At 42.0% G+C, this 21,939-nt stretch overlaps 1 protein-coding gene across 8 annotated transcripts in view; it reads right to left on the reverse strand.

Moving 5' to 3' along the window:
* Window positions 1-21,939, reverse strand: part of trpm3 (transient receptor potential cation channel, subfamily M, member 3) — a 255,890-nt gene that overhangs the window by 18,152 nt on the left and 215,799 nt on the right. For 4 of the 8 annotated variants that reach the window (XM_052019203.1, XM_052019201.1, XM_052019207.1 and 1 more), the window contains 8 exons: window positions 21,719-21,748; window positions 18,274-18,563; window positions 14,232-14,460; window positions 9,924-10,091; window positions 9,084-9,224; window positions 5,366-5,494; window positions 3,460-3,711; window positions 1,224-1,398 (listed from right to left, as the gene is read on the reverse strand). In XM_052019203.1, the coding sequence (XP_051875163.1) occupies window positions 1,224-1,398; window positions 3,460-3,711; window positions 5,366-5,494; window positions 9,084-9,224; window positions 9,924-10,091; window positions 14,232-14,460; window positions 18,274-18,563; window positions 21,719-21,748 (1,414 nt within the window). The remainder of the gene's footprint in view (window positions 1-1,223; window positions 1,399-3,459; window positions 3,712-5,365; window positions 5,495-9,083; window positions 9,225-9,923; window positions 10,092-14,231; window positions 14,461-18,273; window positions 18,564-21,718; window positions 21,749-21,939) is intronic. The other 4 variants (XM_052019204.1, XM_052019202.1, XM_052019208.1 and 1 more) reach the window with 1 other exon arrangement.

Below are 21,939 nucleotides of genomic sequence, written 5' to 3' on the forward strand. Positions count from 1 at the left end.
ACAGCCCCATTCCTCAATCATTATCATGGGACACAGTGTCCTGTAATTCTTCAGGGTTCCAAAGGATTATAAAACTATTATTTATTCCCATATGCCAATCTTTTCAAATTCCTCTGTGGTCTTACTGCTTTCTATCTCAGTAACTTCCCCTAGTCCTATTAACTTCAGAGTTCCCTAGTCTCTTGAACATTCCAGACCATCATCATGCTCATCATTGGCAGCCATGCCTTCTGTCGCCAAGACCTTAAGCCGTGGGGCTTTCTCTCCAAATCTCCCTGGCTCTATTTCTTTATTTAATACATTCCTTTAGACATTCCATTTAACCAAGGTTATGGTCACCTGTACTATTACCAACGTCACTAAAGACAAGGAAATGCCAGAAACCTCCAACAAATCAATTGTCCTCAGCTGAGAAAGAGGCATTATTAATTTTTCACAATGAGAAAGGTGATATACCTGAAACATTGACTTTTTTTTCTGTACAGATGATAACTAATCTGCATTTTCTGTATTACCTGTGTTTTCAGTTTCAATTTCAGATTTTTAGCATATGCGCTATTTTATTTTTGTACTAATATCCCCTTAGGTAATTTGGCATTGCATTTTATTTGATAAAATTCCTATGAAGCCACTTTTGGGATGTTTTACTTTATTTACAGGTGCTACATAAATTCAGCTTGTTGCTCTTCTTTGGGCTAGTGTGCCATTTGTTACGTGATTAGTGAAATTTTACCATTCCATTTATCTGGTAAGCAATGACTCATAGGGAAAGCTCCTGATTCAAGCAATCAGTTTTGGAAGTGTAGAAACAGAATTCTCATCTTTTTCTTGTTGATGTTATATGATGAATTTTTGACACATAAGCAATTTTTTTGCTTTAAAATCTGGCTTATGTAAGTAATTTAAGATTAGATTTACATTGCAAAATCTTTCCAAGGCATAAGCAGGCTCTCAGGCACCTGTAGGGTAACTGACAGTCACTTGTACTCTATCACTGTGGTTTGTAAGTATTCACGGTCAAGCACAGTTACCCACGAGTCACTTGCACATACAGCAATGCAAGGTCTCTCACTCGCAGTCACACCTCCTAACTCATGGATATTATCAACGACTCATAGACATACCTGGTCACCCATGGGGACACAGCACCACACTCATTCACCCCCAGACAATCACAGTGACTTGGCATTCATCATCACCCACAGTAACCCACGCTCACTCACGATCAATTTGGTCAGCAAACACTTCTCCATAGATCATCCAATAGGGCATGTAGAAAATGTTTCTCGCCAGCCTCCAGGATGGATCTTCATTCGGGTGAAGAATTGCTTGGCGTGCCACTCCAAAGCTCATTAAAATTACCAGCATGATGATCACAAAGTACATCATGTCGATCATCTACAAGGAGCAGAGTTGAGAAAAGATGCATTATTGGTAACCTGGGAAGAGAGGACATCGTTCAGCCACTTGTTCTGCTTTTCACTAGACTATGGGCGACTTGTATCTTCACTCATCTACACCCAATGGTTCAACAGTTTTTTGAGGAGGGAAGAGTACCAGGTTTTAACTCCCCTTTGAGAGAATTTGGTTCCTGACTTCTCCCTTGTTCTCAACTCCCCCACTAGAGGAAACAGTTTCTCTCTGTCCACTCTATTAATTCTTCTAATCACACCTAAATCTTTGCTCAAAGAAACCTGTCTATGCAACCAGCCTCAGTATTAACCCTTTTAGTCCTGGTAAATTTTCTCATGGAGGTCAATTTAAGGATAATTTTTCTCCATCACTTTTTCCTCTCACAGGTAACCTTATGCCTGAGAAATTATATCCTGCACTTTCCCATGTGAATATAGAATTCCTAATGGTGATTCTCTTATGGAGCAACCCAATAGAGCAAAGGGGCAGGAAACAGGGAATCGAATGGAAGGAGAGGGAAAAGCATGTGACGAAGTTCATACGAAATCATTAGAGGGGGAAGAAGATGAGGAAGAGGTACACCTTGAATGAATTAACTCCTCCCTTGGATACCAGACCAAACATAACTTTATGGAAGGTTGTTCCCAGAAACATGTCTGAAATTTCCAGGCCTTCTTCAGAGGGATTAAGCTGGTGTAGGTGTTGGGATGCAACCTGATTTGTGGGATCATTGAGGCAAAATAAAATCCGGGCTATTTCCTTTGAATGAATTATTTTTAACTCCATTTGTACCATCGTAGAAAGGACATAATAAAATACATCTTTTTGTTTCTTTCCTTTGCATACTTGATAAAGAATGAATGACTGAAGTTTTGAATTCGATAATTGTATTTGCAACAACGCAATGTTCATGTAAATACAGCACAATAAAACAAAAATTATTTTAAAGTGAAATGTACTTGTGAAAATACTTTCAGGAACAGGAGTAAGCCATCCATTCTTTCCAACCTGGCCTGCTATTCATTAATTCTCTGTCTCAACCCCCTAGTTACCCAATGTCGCTCCATTTCCCTTGATTCCTTTAATGAACTCAGATTTATTGATCTCAGTCTTGGAATTTTTGATTGATCCCCAGCCCCAGCAACTTCTTGGGGGAGAGAATTTCAGATTTCCAGTTCCCGTTTGTGTGAAGAATTATTCCTGGCAGCCTGGCTCTTACTTTACGTTTACTCTGTATTCTGCATGGCAAAGGAAATTGTTTCTCTCTGTCTACTTCATCCTAAACACATCGATTATACTACCCCATTGTCGCCTAGATCAAGGGAATACAAGCCTAGTTTACATAATCCCTGCTTGTAATTTAACCATGTTTCTTCTGGCATCATTCTGTGCTGTGCCACTCTATCCTTCCTCAGAAAGATGAATGGTTAAACTTCTCCACTCAGAAACATAACATTCAATGCTTTGAATTATCCACTTACAATAGATTTAAGAATAGAGGTTTTGAAAGCTTCATGCATTCACATTGAATAACATAGAATCACAGTGCAGAAAAAGACTATTTGGCCCAAATGGTCTGTGTCATTCTTTATGCTCACAAGTATCCTCCCACTGTTCTTCCTCTCATCCTCTTAGCATGGTTTTCCACTGCTTTCTCTTGCTCAGTTTATCCAGCTTCCTCTTAAGTGCATCTCTGCTGTCCATCTTAACCATTCCCACTGAGAGTGTTCCAAATTCTCACTGCTCTCTGGATAAGGACATTTCTTCTGAGTTCCACGTTGGATTTATTAGATGCTTCTTTTAAAATTTATGGCCCCTATTTCTGGTCCTACCTGCAAATAGAAACATCTCTTCATTCAGCCTGTCAAGCCATTCTATAATCTTATGTAGCTCCATCTAATCAACCTGTGGCCTCCCTTTTCCTTAGGAGCCAAGCCCACCCAGCCTTTCCTGGTAGTTGCAATCTCTCAGTTACGGTACTATTATCTGTGCCCGGAGCCAAATTTGAATACAGAGCTGACTGATTAAATAGCTTATTCATCTTACCATTTTTCCAATCATCATGACATAAGGCCCCAGATACTTGTTGACCCCGAAGATGTCTAATAGGCGAATGTACCAGTAAATGATGTTAACGCAGTAGATGACTCTGCCGTAGCTCATATATGGCTTCTCCTGCAGGCGTAGCACCATCCCCACAGAGAAAAGCAGGATAGCCATGAGATCGGTGATGTTCCAGTACTCCTGCAGCCAGACCTTCACCTTCTGCAACAGTTTACCAGGCTCTGACATCAGGATCTGATCAAGTCAAATCATGCTATTAATTCAATGGAACAGGCCAGCAGGGTAAACAGTGCTTAGCAGTGTCAGGGCTAAGATTCTTAGCCATTCATGAGTTAACCTTTGAGGCTGGTGAGTATAGGGAAGGGTATAATTGGAACTATTGAGGCAAGTGATATTGGTGCATTCAATCAAGGCACAACAACATACACCACGTAAGACCATAAGATATAGGAGAAGAATTAGGCCATTTGGCCCATTGAGTCTGCTTTGCCATTCAGTCGCGGTTGATTTTTTTTTCAACCCCATTCTCCTGCTATCTCCCCGTACCCTTAACCCTTAACCAATCAAGAACCTATCAATCTCTGCCTTAAATACACAACAACGTCCAAAAGTTGTTCCCAGCCATCCAGAGAAGGACCAAACTGGAACACAAGACAAGTATTTCAAAATGGGCACATATTTAAACATAAATTGCCTGGGGAATGAAAGATATTATTGTTAATACTGCCAGTGCTCATTCCACTGATGTATCTAGAGATTACAGTCAAACCATAGTGGTTAAATGAGAGGTTGTGTCTCCAAGATGAAGTGTTGAGACAGGCAGAAACTGGAGAGATGTTCCCACTCCTCTTAATTTTATTTTAGCCTCTGTCTGTAGCTGCACAATCAGAGATTTTTGGCTGCCTATTCTTGGAAACAGGGAACCATCTGTGGGGGCTTAGTGATAGGTTGTCCCTAAATGATTCACTCCTAATTCCTCTAACCCACTTTTGCTACAGTTTCTGTTCAAGGCATGTGGAAACTGGACTTGTATTTGGCAGCAGCTAGAAACAGAGCTTCCTGAATCCTTGAAGATCTCCCTGAAACAAAATTCCAGACAATTGCTGAGGTCAAGAAGTCATGATTGTCACCTGGCTTGTGAGTTGACCTTGCCAGATTTGACAAAGCTTAGCTCATTCACATATTTCAGAGTGAAACTTGACATTCCTCAACATTCAGTACTGTGGAAATGAAATTGTACCTACCCACAAGGAATGATCTATGTACACAATAGCTTCTCATCCCTCTGTTCAAATCTCTCTATGGCCCCACCACCTTCACCTACCATCCTCCATAATTTTGCTACTTCTCCAGTTCTGGCCCAATGTGCATCCATAATTTCCTTTGTCCCATTCATGCTTATAGGGCGCACGGTAGCGTAGCGGTTAGTGCGACGCTATTACAGCGCTAGCGATCGGGGTTCGATTCCCGTCGCTGTCTGTAAGGAGTTTATACGTTCTCCTGTGTCTGTGTGGGTTTCCTCCGGGTGCTCCGGTTTCCTCCCACATTCTAAAGACGTACGGGTAGGTTAATCTGGGGTTTAAAATGGGCGGCGCGGACTCGTTGGGCCAAAAGGGCCTGTTACCACGCTGTAAATAAAATTTAAAATTTAAAAAAATTTACTTTCAGCTGCTGAAAGTGTAAGCTCGGGATGTTTCCTTCTTACCTTTTCACCTCCCTTTCCTCCTTTAAACCATTCCTTTAAATCCTACCTTTTTGACAAAATGTTTGGTCACCGCTTCTCATATTTGCTTATATGACTCAGTGTTAAATTGTTTGTTATTGAAAAGCTACTTGGGATGGTTTGAGACAGAAGTGCTATATAAATGCAAGTTCTCATCAAGCTTACCTCTCGCATCTTCTCTATGCCGAGTGTGAAAATGTAAGAAATGACTATCCACTCCTGCACTGACGGCCACCGCTCCATCTTCACCAAAACGATGTAATTAAAAAGCATCAGATAGCCAAAGTATGCCAGCTGTATGACAGGAAGCACACCACATTATATCAACAACATTTCCAAAAGGTTGGCTGCAATCTTACAAAGGGTTAGACTGAATGTACAGCACAGAAATGGGCTGTTTGGCCCAACAGTCCATGGTGGTGTTGGTTCCTCACGACCCTTCTCCCGATCTGGATTTATTAGTGTAACCCTTTATTCACTTCTCCCTCTAATACCTGGCCCGACTTCCCTTAAATGCATCGATACAATTCGCTTTAACCACTCCCTGTGGTGGTGAGTTCCACATTCTCCCTGCTCTTTGGGTGAGAAGGTTTCTTCTGAATTTCTTGTTGGATCTCTTGATGCCTATCTAACATTGATGGTCTCTGGTTATGCTCTTCTACAAGTGGAAACATTCTCTCTGTATCCACTCTATCAAAACCTTTCATCATTTGAAACGTCTCTTACAGATAGTCAGCCGTTTTTTCTCAAAAGGCAAGGGGCCCAGTATGTTCACCATTTGTCTGCCCTTGGATTCCTGGTATCATCCGTGGAAACCTCTGCACCCTCTCCAATGCCTCAATATCCATTTTATAATACAATAACCAGAACTGCATGCAACACCACATCATGTAACTAAGGTTCAAAACAGGTTTAGCATAACTTCCCTACTTTTCAATCCTATCCCTCTTGAAACACATCCTGGTGCTCGGTTTAATGTTTTAATGACCTTATTATCTTTGCTGGAACCTTTAGTGATTGGTGCCTAAGTACTCAAATTCCATTGTTCCTTTACCCCACCTGGAACTGAACCGTACAAGTTATAGGTCACTTCTGTAATGCACCAGCTCTCATTTATCTATGTTGACCTTCATTTGAAAATTATTTTGTGAGTTTATTAGGGTTATACAGCATACTAAATAAAAATTGGAACTTATAATTGTCGTAGAAGATATTATAAATATATTTAAAATGTTAAGTACTAGTTTTGCAATTTTCATGTAATGAAATTACAATGCACACACATATTAGGTTGAGAAACTTTGCGAAGCAATAATTTTGATTTAGTGTTCCATTAAGATCATTCAGATCTCATGTAACTAAGAGTAAAATTTTCAGGGTATTTTTAATGGGGACTGGTTTGCAAAAAGCTGATGCTCATATCAATTCAAGTGATTTCCTTTGGTTGTGGCAGAGAAGGCCACAAATAGCAGAGTATGATGAGGTGCTCTGAATGAGTGATTTCTGTGCCAAACGATCCACAATGCAGAAATCCTGACGGGTCTGTCAGTTTCATGAACGCCAATAGTTTTGGCTTCATTGCTATCACAAAATCAGGCTCGTTCAGGTTTCAGTAATTTGAAGGAAGGGGACACCATGATAGGAAGTTACTCAGATACATTGACTGAGGACTGGTGGAGATCACAGACCCAAGGATAAGGGTGAGCTCCTGTGGGAAGCATTCCTTCATCAGGTCACATATGAGTCACATGGGGGCTTGGCCAGCCTCCTGCACCCTCCTCTCAAAGGTACAGGAAGGGAAAGGAAGAGTGGGAAGAGACAGGATAGAAGATAAACTCGGAAACAAAATTCCAGCTGATTGCTACTTGACTTCCTGACTTCCTCCAGCATTTTGTTTTTGCTTCAGATTCCAGCATCTGCAGTTTTATTCGTTTTCCAAACATTTGATCATATTGCTGTTTATGGGAGCTTGATGTGCACAAATTTGCTGCTGTTTTTTACGCTTGAACAACGAAGATACTTCAAAAATACTTCATTATCTGCGACATCCTGTTGGCTGCCTGAAAGTGCCATAAATATGCATATCTTTCTTCTCTCAACCCTTTAAAAGTTATTTTGAAATGATTTTTAAGTCATCTTTCCTAACTTGTTTCAGTGCATGGTAGAATCTTCATTTCCTCTGCATAACGCCTTGAAATATTTGGTTTATGGGCACTGCTGAAATGCAAGATGTGTTTTATTATGATGATGCCTTTATTGATAGCAGGAATGAACTATTAAGATAACGAACTGCATGTATGGAAGCAGGCTGATTGCTGCAATAGAAGATGGCTTTGCCAAAACCTGAACAGCTATGTAATTTTTGAACAGATTATTCAGAAGAGTTAATAAGCAGTGACCTCTACCACTAGGACAGATGTAGGCAGCAGCATGATTGGAATGCAATCACTTTTCCCTCCAAGTTATTAGTCATTCCTTGATTGTTACTGGTTCTAAATCCTGGAGCTCCAACAACACCAAAAGGACTACAATAGTTCAAGAAAGCAGTTGATGACTACCTCCTCAAGGGGAATTAGTGATGGGTAATGAATACTTGCTTGTCAGCTATATGCACACCTAACAAACTTCTACAGATATACTGTTGAAGGTATGTTGACTGGTTGCATCATGGTCTGGTACAGCAATTCGAATGTGCAGGAATGTAAGAAGCTGCAGAGAGTAGTGGGCTCAGCCCAATACATCGCTGGCACATCCCTCCTCACCATTGGAAGTATCTACATGGGGCACTGCCTGAGGAAGGCAACATCTTTCATCAAAGTTCCCCAACATTTGGGCCAGGCCATCTTCTCACAGCTACCATTGGGCAGGAGGTACAGAAGCTTGAAATCCCACAGCACCAGGTTCAAGGACTACTTCCCTTCAACCATTCGGTTCTTGAACCAACCTGCACAACCCTATCCCTACCTCAGTATAGCGACACTATGATCACTTTGACCACTTTGCACTACAATGGACTTTGTTTTGTTTGTTCTAATTGTGTTCTTTCTTGTAAAAAGAGGGCAGCATGGTAGTGTAGAGGGCAGCATGGTAGTGTAGAGGGCGGCATGGTAGTGTAGCGGTTAACGTAACGCTATTACAGTGCCAGCGACTCGGGTTCAATTCCTGCTGCTGCCTGTAAGGAGTTTGTACTTCTCCCCATGTCTGCGTGGGTTTCCTCTGGGTGCTCTGGTTTCCTCCCACATTCCAAAGATGTACAGGTTAGGAGTTGAGGGCATGCTTTGTTGGTGCCGGAAGCGAGGTGACACTTGTGGGCTGCCCCCAGCACATTCTCAGTAACGCAAAAAGACCCATTTCACTGTGTGTTTCGATGTACATGTGACAAATAAATAAATATCCTATCTTATCTATTAATTTACGTTTTTCTTGTGATTGTTGTGTATCTGATGCTATGTGCCTATGATGCTGGTGCAAATAAGTTTCTCATTGCACCTGTGCATACATGTGCAATGAAACACTTACTTGCACCAGCATCACAGGCATTGTGCATATGACAATAAACTCAACTTTGAACTTTGAAAAAGGAGTTTTAAGGTACTTGACCAGCCAACTGAAGTTGTTTTGATTGCAAATGGCAGTGACTCTTTCCATATGAACCATTAACACAGTGGATTTGATTTGAATTTGCTATGAGGTGCTATTTTCAACTAATGATCTCTTAACCTAAGACCTCTGAGAGCTCCTGACATTGACACCTTGGTGCAGCAGTTATCGGTGCAGCAGTTATCGGTCTCATTGGTGCAGCAGTTATCGGTCTCTGGGAATGTGAGAATTACACGTTTTGTTTTTATACTGTTTGCAATCAATTCATCCTTTTGTTTCTTACCGTATGAAACCAGAACTTAACAATTGGAGCACTGTAAAATTCATAGATTTTTCTTCCAAATGGGATCATTCTGTGTACTGTTGGTGGTACTTCTTCATTTTTCTTTCGAGCCGATTCTCCATTCACCCCATCAAGCATTGCCTGAAAGTCACATATGGTTCAATATTGTGAGACTAGCCTGCTCTTCGATGGCCAGAGTTAGTCATTCCAACATCCTGGTATTTCCCCAAGGGCACTGAAAGCCAACTCCTGCCCATAGTTCCAATGACCATCTCCAACAAGGGAGAGTCTGACTGCTTTCTGTTGACACTTAGCAGCATTAGCATCACGGAGTCCTCCAACATCAATAACCAGGGGGTCATCATTGGGCTGAAAATTAACTGGATCAGTTACGTAAATAGACCATAAGACCATAAGATGATAAAATATAGGAACAGAAGTCTTAGCCATTCATGGGTTGAGCTTTGAGGCTGGTGAGTACAGGAAAGGGTACAATTGGAAATATTGAAGCAAGAAATACTGGTGTATTCAGTCAAGGCATATCAACATACAGCCAGACCAAGTAACACCATAAGATATAGAAGCAGGATTAGGCCATTCGGCCCATTGAGTCTGCTCTGCCATTCAACTATGGCTGATTTTTTTTTTCATCTCCCATTCTCCCACCTTCTCCCTGTAACCCTTAACCCCCTTACCAATCAAGAACCTATCAATCTCTGCCTTAAATACACCCAATGACTTGGCCTCCAGAACCCTCTGTGGCAACGAATTCCACAGATTCGCTGAATAGAATGGCTACAGGAGATCTTGAAAGTTATAGATATCTGTGTGTTTGCTTACTGTGAACTCCATGTCCTCCTCCTCTTTTTCTTTGACTGGTTTCTCAGGCTCCTCCACTTCTTTCCCAAGTAAAGGTGACTCCTGGCTGTGGGGCACGTATGACATCTCATTCTTATTCTTAAATTCCAGGCTGAGGATTGATGGGGGTAGCAGGATACCCAGAATAACCTTGGGGAAAAAATAGTAAGTTTGAGGTCCCTTGCAATAGAATTATCCTTCCAATCCCAAACAATGGAATAGAAGGTAACTTTCCAGTTAAAAAGTACATTCTGTGGATTCTGCTTCAAAGACAATTTACAATTTGCAAATGGAATTATATTAATAAACTTTGCGATCTATTGAGTTATAAGGAGAGGTTGGATAGGATGGGACCTTTTTCCTTGGAGCGTAGGAGGCCAAGGGGTGACCTTCTAGAGGTTTATAAAATTGTGAGAGGCATAGATAAGGTGGATGGTCACAGTCCTTTTCCCAGGGTAGGGGAGTCTAAACCCAGAGGATATAGATTTAAGGTGAGAGGGGAAAGATTTAAAAGGGGAAACTTTTTCACACAGAGGGTGATGGGTATATGGAAGGAGCTGTCAGAGTAAGTGGTAGAGGTGGGCACAATTACATTGTTTAAAAGACATTTGGACAGGTTCATGGATAGGAACGCCTGAGAGGGATATGGGCCAAGCGCAGGCGAATGGGACTTGCTGGGACAGATATCTTGGTCAGCATGGGACAGACATCTTGGTCAGCATGGGACAGTTTGGCCAAAGGGCCTGTTTTTGTGCTGTATAACTCTGTGACTCTATGACTCCATTCTAACTGTTCACATTGGAAGTTGACAGCTTAGGCCTAAATCACACGATAACAATGAAGAAAAAGGGTACAGAGGGTTATTTGGACAGGAGAGCTTGGGCTATGTGGACAATTAGAAATTGATCACCCGGCTGATCACATATTCACACCAGTGGACAACGAGGAGGGCACAGAGTGGGAGGTATGAACATTGGTGCTACTGTCAAACTCAATGAACTGTGATTGGACTGGACTGATCATCTGAGGAATAATCTAACTCGGCAATTATCGGCTAAATTGGGGACCTGTGATTAGAATAGTTTGGGTGATTTAAAAGAAGAATAGCCAAAGTCATTTGTACTGGAGTGTGAGTATTGATGGTATCTGTAGCAGGAATAACAAACAACCTGAATAAAGTTATTTTATAACTGGATCCTAATTACCTACCTTGTTGTAAATCACAAAAATAACAACAACATAAGAAATGGAAGCAGGGCATGCCATCCAGCACCTCCTGCCTGCTCCTCTGTTCAACAAGATCCTGGCTCAGTGCAACTTACCTGAACTGATCCATCTCTCTTTGTTCTCTCAGTTAGCTGAAACCTATCGATCTCTGGCTTGGATATACTCAGCAAATGAGCCCCTACAGCTCTACTGAGTAGATAATTTCTAAAGGTTCACTGCTTCCCCCCCCCACCCCCTCCCACCCTCTCGGTGAAGAATTCTTTACTCATCTCAGTCCTGAATGACCAGCCCCTTATCCCTTTATTTTGAGACTGTGATTCTAGATGTCTCAGCCAGGGGAAATGTCATCCTACATCTACCCTGTCAAGCCCCTGAAGAACTTCAGAGGTTTCAATGAAATCACCTAAGCTCTAGAGAGTACTAACTGCTCAATCTCTCCTCATGCGACAACCCCTGCCCATCCCAGGAATCTGGTGAACCTTCACCGCACCCCCTGTATTACAGGTACATCCTTCTTTAGGGAGAAAGACTAGACCTGTACACAACATTCCAGATGTACTCTCACTGTGGCCGCGTATAATTGGAGCAAGACATCTCTGATTAGTAGTCAAATCCTCTTTCAGTAAAGACTATTTGCCTTCCTAATTGCTTGCATGTTAAATGTTAGTGATTCATGCAAAGGCACCCAGGTCACTCCAAACACCAGTATCTGAACACGAACATTCAATCTCTCACCATTTAGAAAATACTCCACCTTTCTACTTTGTCTACCAAAGGATGAATCCACATTATGTTCCAATGCCATGTTCTTGGCCTTTCAGTTAGCCTATAAATATCCCTGGAAGCCACCCTGCATCCTCCTCAGAGCTTGCACTACCACCTAGTTTTATATAAAGGTCAAAAGTGTTGGAAAGACTGTTCTCACAATGCAGATAATAAAGAGGCAACACCACTATAAGGACTAAGATTCTGCAAAAATGTAGTTTTGCACCAACCACAAAATGTACTGCACCAACTTACAAAGTGTTCTGTAATACAACCTCCTAGAACTGCAAACCAGAAGGATAGGGCAGCAGATACATGTGAACATGTAAGTTCTCTCTAAGCCACACACTATCCTGACTTGGAAATACAGTATATCACCATTTCTTCATTCTAAATGCTGGAATTTCCTACCAATCAGCATTACGGGAAGACTTCCATTGCTAAGACTGCAGCAGTTCAAGAAAACTGCTCACCACCACCTTCTCAAAGGTACTTGAGGATGGGCATCCAATGCTGGCCTTGCCAGTAAAGCCCACATCTGTACGATCTGTCGAACTTAAACCCAGCAGGAAACAGCACAACAACAAGTTTAGATACATGAATCAGACAAACAATGTTGATTGACATGTCAGTTTTGTTCATTATGATGAGGGTCTCAAATGCTAACATCAGATCATCTGGACATTATTGCACTGCTATATGTGGAATCTTATGTTCACAATCTGTTGCTATTTCAATTTGTTTGAAGGTGTGTGCTGGGGAAGTGGTTGGATATATTCTTCATGTCACTGGGGCAAATCTTCTGATCACTGACTGCCTGCCCCTTGGCCACATTCTTTCTACCAGTCTGCTCCCGGGTGTAATTTTCCACCAGCACTTTGATGCACAGGCAGGCTGCACTCACAAAATGGCTTCGACAGCTGGTGAGGGACTGCCCCAGTATGAAGTAAACCAATGGGGCGGCACCTCTCCTGGACCTCATGGTTTGCATCCTCGGATCCTAAAAGAAGTGGCCACAGAAATATTGGTTGCACTAGTTGTAATCTTCCAAAAATCCTGAGGTTCTGGAGAGGTACAAAAGGATTGGAAACTGCCAATATTCAAAAAGGGTGGCAAGTAAAAAATCATAGGCCAGGTAGCCTAATGACTATTAATGGAAAAAATCTTGGGGTCAATCATTAAAGAGGTAATATCAGAACATTTGCAAAGTCATAATCTGACCAACCAGAGGCAACATGATGTCATGAAAGGGGAAATCATGTCTGACAAATTTATTCGAGTCCTTTAGGGAAGTATCACAGAGTGGATCGAGGGGAACCAGTCGATTTAATGTAGGTGGATTTTCAAAAGGGGTTTGACGAGGTAGCACACTAAAAGTTGTTTTGCAAGATAAGAGAAATGCAAGAAGGCATTTGGCACGCTGGCCTTCAGCAGTCAGGGTATTGAGTACAGGAACTGGAAAGTTATGTCACAGTTATACAAGATATTGGTGAGACTGCACTGCAGTTTTAGTTGCCCTGTTATAGAAAAGACGTCATTAAACTGGAGAGAGTGCAGGGAAGATTTATGAGGATGCTATCAGGGCCTGAGTTAAAAGGAGAGGTTGAGCAGGCTAGGACTTTATTCGGAGGGTAGGAGATTGAGGGGCAACCTTATAGAGGTGTATAAAATCATGAGAGGCACAGATATGGTGAATGCACATGGTCTTTTTCCCAGGGAAGGGGACTTAAAACTAGAGGGCAGAGGTTTAAGGTGAGAGGTGAAAGATTTAAAAGGGACTTGAGGGGCAACATCTTCACGTAGAGGGTGGTGCATATATGAAATGAGCTGCCAGAGAAAGTGATTGAGGCAGATACAATAACGACATTGAAAAGACATTTGGGTAAGTAGATGGATAAGAGAGGTTTAGAGGGATATGGGCCAAATGCGGGCAAATAGGACTAATTTGGTAGGCACCATGGTTGACATGGATGAGTTGGTCCAAAGGGCCTGTTTCTGTGCTGTATTATTCTACGACTCTATGACTCTAAGAACTCCTGTTGTCGGAGGGGCTTCAGAGATAGGGAGGGGCTGGCACATAGCTGGATTTGAAAGCATTGATGGGAATTTTAAAATGTAGGTGTTGTTGTATGAGGAGCCAATGAAGCTCAGCAAGCATGGTGGGTGATGGGGAAAGATTGGATGGTGTGATGTGATGTGACGTGACATTGGCAGGGGAATTTGGATTCAGTTAATCCAAAGGCCCTATGGCTTGCTTCTGCACTAAAAAACTCTACCCCCTCATCTTCTACCCCTCACCTTCAGACTGGAATTCTTGCGCATCCTCAGCCGTCCCATCCACATGTCCGTGAGGAGCATCTGGCTGCAGGTGTGAGCAATGAAGTCTCGGTGCTTGGCCGCCACAGCCAGCTGCAAGCAAGTGGAGTTACTCCAGTTCTTCAGCTCATAGGTCAGCAGCTTCATGGCCATCTGCTCCTCCTGCTTGTACGACTGGTCCAGTAGTTCGACGGCAAGCTGTGCAAACTCCCTGCAGGAGGAACAGCACTTAAGTCAGGCCCACTGATTACAACCCACACATCAATGTTCATTTTCAGTTTCTTCCCCTGGAACAGGAAGAGCCTTCTTGGGCTTCTCTGTGGTAAATGAACCAGCCAAAGCTTGGGGTAAAAAGGAGAGATCATTGAGGAAAAAAATGTCCCTACAGGTAGTAGTACTTGCTTTTTGTGTTCAATGACTTGTTTGCACTTCAGATATTTGCAGTAAGAGAGGAACAGAAGGAGGCCCCTCATGACTGTTCCATTGTTCAAGGGAGATCATAGCTGAACCTAACTTAACTCTGTCCATTAGCGTGGCTCAATGTCCCTTTCATACTCTTCCAAGAAATTGAGGAATGTAAATTTAAACATTTTTAGATTATACACATCTTAAGAGCTTTTGGGGGGAGAGAATTCCTTATTTCTGCTCCCTGTTGTGTGAGGAAGTACTTCTTGCCATCACCCTGAACAATCTGACTGTAATCTTGTGCCCCATTCTGGACTTCCCACAATTTCTTGCGGTCTTGGGCAGAGCAGTTGCCATACCTATCTATGCATCACAAGCTTGGTCTGGCAACTGCTCTGCACAAGAGAGTAAGAAACTGCTGAGGTTGTGAATGCAGCCCAGTCTATCATGCAAACCAGCCTCCCCTCCAATGACTCCGTCAACACTTCCCACTGCTTCAGGAAAGTAGGCAACATAATCAGGACCTGCACTTACCCGGTCATTCTCTCTTCTATCCTCTATGGTCAGGCAAAAGATACAAAAGCTTGAAAGCACATACCACCAGGCTCAGGAACAGCTTCTAACCTATGGACCTCTCATACGCTAAAGATGAACTATTGATCTCCCAATCTACTTCATTGTGGCACTTGCACTTTATCTGCCTACCCGCACCGCACTTTCTCTGTAACTGTAACACTATATTCCGCATTCTGTTTTCTTTTTACTACCTTGATGTACTTATGTATGGCTTAATGTGTCTGAATAGCATGCAAAAATAAGCTTTTCATTGTATCTCAGTATATGTGACAATAATAAACCAATACCAATACCAAGAGGAAACAATTTCTCTCTGGATCTCTTTATTTCAGTCATCTTAAATATTTCAAACTGACCATTTCTTAACCTTCCACAGTCATTAGAATACAAGCCTCATCTCTACAAACTGTCCTTTAGTCCCACTTCTATCAGGGTGAACCTGCACCATGTGCACTCTGAGATCAATCCCTTCTTCTTGATGTACATTGCCAGGACAAATGGAGCACCTGCAGTCCTTCGTTTCTCAGGTGGGTTCTCAGTGAGCCTAACCAGAGCTTTAGCCATCTTCAACATTACTTCTAGCCTTTGATCTCCATTTGTCTTTCCTAATGATGCTCTTTCCTAGACTGACAGGGAACTTCTGGTACACTGCTCCGCTGCAAAGATGATGCTGCTCGGTTTGTGTCGACAGGTTAACATTTCCCCCTGCAATCCACACCCCCCATATCCTGCCCCAAACACATTGTTCACCATCAGACCATGTGAATAGCCCACAATCTGCCATTGCCCCTTCATGGATTTGTTCTCTAACACCAAGGTCTCCAATGTTCCACGACCTCCAGTCACCAAAAAATGGGAGGAGGTTTTGGCTCTTCCAGGTCTTGGGGTCAAGGGGTGTGGGATGGGGGTGTTGGGGGAAATGAAGATGCTGGGAGATGGAGTTGAAGCCAAATGTTCCACAAAGATCTGAGGGGTAGCATGCAAATGATGGTATGAGTGCAACAGCAAGGCTGTGGAAAAAAATGGGAATGCCTGTTCCCAATAAAAGGCATCTCAGATACTCGGACAACAAATTGAATTGAGACTCACCTTTAGAGAGGGTTAGAATTTGCTCTGACTGGATAAGTCAAAGCAGGACAAAGGATTACAGTTTTAACTTGCGTGAGGTCAGATCCAAATTAGACATCAGGAAGTGGATCTCTGATGCCTCCGGCTGAGAGACGGACCTGTTTTTTAGCTGCGATGGAGATAATTTCTGACAAAAAGAGAGTTTTAGTGAAGAATTAATCTAGCTTTGGCTGTTTGGGGGAGATGGGCTGGGGGGGTGGGGGTGTGGGGGGCAGGGGGAAGTCAAAGAGGAACTGCTGATTTCTCAGTGCCAAATGTTGTGAAGTGTCCTAGCAGATGATACTCTGGCACATAATTAGTGCTGGTGACTAAAGACAGGATTCTCCCAGTACCCTGTGTTAATGCTTTTCCATTTTCCAAGAAAATTAAAATACTAAAAACGCATAAAATGTCTAGAATTTCCACCCAGAGCAGTCATGCTATGTGTGTTACACAAGAGTGACTGTATGTTCTACTCTGCTTCTGAAATCTGGCTCCATTTATTTCAATTTTTGGACAAAAATATTTACAGCGATGTATTATGAAGAGTATCATAATGGCAGGACATGCATAGTGAATAAAGCCCCAGTAATGAGACACTTGATTCTGAAACCTGCTACTTGCATTAATATGAACTTGATGTACTGTAATCTGCAAAGAAATTTAGCCAGCACTGACCACTTGTTTTTAATGAATCTATGTGTCATATGGTGTGAGAACTGGCTCACGGGGAGAGTGGGGGTGGTGAAGGGGTAGTGGGGCAGTGGCTGGTAAATAGCTTACTCCTGTACCAATATGGTTCATATCTTTTTGACTGCTTTTGAAGTTACTCTGAGAAACGTGACAGCCAGAATTATCCAGAGAAAGGAAGTGGGATTATCGAGCAGGAATGAGAAATGAGTTGGCATTTAGAGTCTCCCAATGGATGATAGAAAACTATAGCAGAGAATGAACTGGGCTGTGACAGTGTAGAAAGTATATTAATGGTCTGGTAATTCAGAGGCTTGCATTAGTCAGATGTGGACCCACCATCCCAACTGGAGAATTAATGGAATAAATCTGGAATTAGAAGTCATTATCATAATTGTGCGTTAATATAATGGTGTTTAAAATGACCAAATTGTTGTAAAAACCCATCTGGTTCACTACAGTCCTTTAGGGAAGATAATCCTTCCCTTAAAACTTACTTCTTTGGCCAGGCCTATGTCACCTACCCAGCTTTCTCTCAGTACGACTCAGAGTTAAACCTTTGCCAGATAAAATTCCTGTGAAGAACCTGGGGATTATGTTTTTCTATCTGAAGGGTACTATATAAAAAAAGCAGGATGTTGTTGTAAAGTTCCAGTGGTATCCTGGGAATTAATAGAGACTCCTTTCTGAATTGCTCCTTTTATTTAAGGAGGAGGAGGTTAAACATGGGGAGATCGTAGCCATTTCCTGATGGGATCTTTGGCCTCCACTTCTGCACATGGAGATGGGCTGCTTCACAGTGACTCCTTTCAGAACACGGTAGCCTCCTTCTCTCATTGGTAACAAAGCACAAAGAGAGATATCCAACTGACTAATGTCCAACGTTAGTGCTGAACATGCCTGATCATCACAAGCCATCAAACCTGAACTAATCACAGCCTCTCCTTCCCACCTTCCCAAGCTGCCATTCAATGATTGATCCTCCCTCTCATTGTCCTGAATCATTTTCCCATAATTATTATCTCATTCCTGTCTCTGGGCCCTTTCAACAGTGCTGACACTTCGAAGACACTTCACTGCCTGTAAAAACCTGTTGATAGAATGGCAGCTCAAGGCAGTCCTTCTGTTTTATCATTCTTCTTTCTTTTTCTTTAGCTCCTTGTCTGTCTGTTTTTCCCCTCTAATTCTTCTTCACAACCTTTGTCTGACTATGAGCCAAGCTGGGGCAAAGTGGTAGCACGCATACCTGGAGTTATGGTTCAACTCTTGGGAGATGTCATCCACCATGTCGTTCTCAGAGGCCTCGTGAGCCATGGCTTTGCAGAGCTTGCAGGCGACGAGGGCCTTGGCCATGGCCTCCTCACCATGCTGCCAGAAGAACAGTGCCATCTTCTGCCGCTTCATGAGCACAGCCCACAGCATCAGCTCGTGAAATGGGTAGGAGAAGTGATTGATCTCTGGATCGTCCAGGTCGATGTCCACGTCTTCCTCCCTCTTCTTGGTGGGCTTCCTGCCTCTCCGGATGGGAGGCTCTTCCTGTTCATTTTTAGGAGAAAACATTCATCAGCAAAGTTGAATTCACCTTCACAGAACACCTCAGTAGAGTCGCCAACCCTGCAGGATCACCCTGGAGTCTCCGGGGATTGAAGATCAATCTCTGGGGCTCTGTTTGCAAGCAACGTCCGGCTGGGAAAACCAATGATGGGAGCAGCGGGCTGGGAAAATTGGTTAAGCAAAACGTTCGGTTTTATTTTTATTTCCTTTCAACATTTTTGTCAATTAATTCTAAAGATACTGGAGATGGAAAAGGCAAAAAAAACCAACTCAATTCATCCAGCAAAAAAACAAACTGCTGGAGGAACTCAGCATCTGTGGAGGGAAAAGGATAGTTGACATTTTGGATTGAGACCCTTCATCAGGACCATGCAAAGTCTTGACCCAAAACATCAACTATCCCTTTGCCTCCACAGATGCTGCTTGTCCTGCTGAGTTCCTCTAGCAGTTTGATTTTTGCTCCAGACTCCAGCATCTGCAGTCTCTGTTGTGTCAATCAATTTAGAACAACAAAAATAGCTCGGCTTGGAAAGGTGGTGTTTCAAAATGATTGATGTGTTATTCCACCAACAGCAGAAATTGATGTGGGGATGGGCCAGATATTGGAAGATGATGTGATGAGAACTCCAGGAATCCATTCAACAGATTTAGCAATCCTAGATACAGGGATGTGGTGCTCTCTTCTATCTCATTTAACATGGGTAAAGAATCTGTAATATAGACCAAATATACTGGAGAATATATTGTAATGTAGGCCCTTCCTAGCAAAGCAGCTATGCATTGAGGTAATGTAACATTACATCCTACAAACCTAATCTAGCTTTGGCAATATATACATTCATATATGATGGAAAGATTAAAATTTAAAGACTTTATAACATACTTTTACAAATCATCTATCCCTTCCAAAGCAAAATCTACTATTGACACATACACACATCTAAACTTGACACTGCAAGTGTTCATATAAATTTGTAAAAGCACATTCTGTTTGCTGAACATTCTACAATTTTATCTTTAAAGAAAAACTACTTTTGGGTCAGTTTCAGACACGGTTAATGAGACATTCAGCCACCAGTGGATGTAATTATTTTTTATCATTTATTCTACTTGATCACAATTTTAGTACTAAACTCCCGTGTTTAAAGACAAGTTAAAGATTTAACCTGACCACTGGGGTGATAGCGATTAAACAGCAGCATTACAGAGTGAACTAAAAGCCAACAACAAAAGCATTTCTCTACACAATGTTGTTTCTACATGATAAAGAGAAACGATTGACAAGACAGGAATGAACTAACAAAGGAAAAAAAAAACATTTAAAGCTAGCTACCAGAAAATAAAATGATCAAATCAATAGTCAATACAGAAACACAGCCTTGACTGGATGTAAATGAATATAAAGCTACAATGAAAAGGATAGGGAGGTCTCAGATACATAAAGGCTGCCCAAGAGGGAACAATGCTATATCCAGCCTGCCCTCCGTCACAGAAAGAGATCATAACACAATAATAATCAAGTTATGAGTTATGAAATTCTTTCCCGCACTGGATATTCCACTATTCTCTAATGTGAATTATGTTTATACAACAGTGGTTGGATAATAAATATTAGAAATTAAAAACTAAATGAATCTTAGAATTTTATATCCAAATGGAATTGAGTTTGCTTTAATATGCCATGATGCATGGGCCTGCAGACATAACTGGACTTGAAGATGAATAAACATCGAAAGTAGGCCTATAACTGTCTCAGGTAACGTCATCCAAAAGGGTGGATCCTGTCTGAACATTTAACGCAATAACTCAATAAAAAGAGAATAAAAGGTGTCATCATCTCTAAGTATTTAATGCTTATTGTGTGGAAATAAATTTGTCAGGTTAATACTTCAACTGCATTAACTTAGATATATTGATGGTATCATTAAGAGTGTTATGTATAACACATTTATTCCTGTAAAATGAAAACCAAGAATGCTGGAAATACTTGGCAGGTCAGGCAGCATCTGAGGAGAGAGAACTGATCAGGTTGGAAAGTCCTCAGTGATGATAACAGGTCATTGACCTGAAACATTGGATGAGTCAACTTGGCCCTACTGCCTGGACTCACCATCCATACTTCCCACCTGCACTCACTTGGACTGCATCTGGAGGTCTGAATGAGTGGAATCCTCCTCACACCTGAGAGGCTCCAACAAGGCACACCTGAGGCCCTGACAACCTCTGACAAGAAGCAGTACTTGGGGGGGGGGGGGGGGGGGAAGGGACAGGAGCCTCACCTCCTGTCAAAACTGGAAAAAAATTTGGATTATTTCTAAATGCAGATACGATACATGAATATGCAGGGAATTGAGGGATATGGATCATGTGCAGGCAGAGGAGATTTAGTTTAATTTGGCGTCGTGTTTGGCACAGACATTGTTGGCCGAAGGGCCTGTTCCTGTGCTGTACTGTTTCATGTTCTCAATGCCTCTGATATTCAGAAACATTTAAAAACTGCTGTGAACAATTTTAAAAAATCTGAAGGATAAAAAACTGCACAAGTTAATTTAAAAAATAATTAAAAGAATAATTAAAAACTTTAAAACAAAATAAGCAAAAAGTTGGTGCTGTAACTTTGCTCCTTTCTCCTGATCTCTAGGTTGGGAATGAATGGGGAGTTGAATCCAGGTGGAAGATTCCTCAGCAATATGTCGGCAGATTCCTCACACTTCCTGGCTCTGCCACTGTATTCTGACAGGTGTTCTGACAGGTGTGATGGCATTTGTCATTCACCTTATCCTGGATTTACAGCAGGTCCATCTGAATGCAGGATCTACCTGGGAGTACCTGCACACCAGCACTTTGCTTTGGATATGCTGACTACAACCCATACAGTAAACTCTGTTCTCTTTTCACAGAAGCTGCCAGACTAGCAGAGTGCTTCTTACACTTGCTGTTTTTGCTGCAGATTTCCAGCATCCACAATATTTTGCATTTACACTTCTGGTCGGGATAGCCGTCTCAGACTAGGTGGCCAATTTGACATTGGAGTGTTACAGCAGTTCTAGGTTTGCTGTTGAATATCAAAACCCCTGTTGTATAAACTAGGCTGAGCTCCTTGAATAAAGGAATAGAAATCGATGGTGTTAATGTACCTCCATTCCCAGCAGCTTCAGAGCCTTGGGCTGCAAGAAATCAATAAGAAACATGAAGGTTTAAGATAAGCACTGAGCATTTGTCTTTTTGTAGAATGCCTAAGAACTATACCTTAAAGTATTCACAACCCAATAGTTAATGATGGTAAACTGGTACTTAAATCAGCTTGATAAGAATGAGCTATAGTTAAGGCTGCACTGTGTGATACAGCAGAAGAGGC

The sequence above is a fragment of the Pristis pectinata genome, chromosome 7 (genome assembly GCF_009764475.1).
Source record: "Pristis pectinata isolate sPriPec2 chromosome 7, sPriPec2.1.pri, whole genome shotgun sequence".
Lineage (NCBI taxonomy): Eukaryota > Metazoa > Chordata > Chondrichthyes > Rhinopristiformes > Pristidae > Pristis > Pristis pectinata.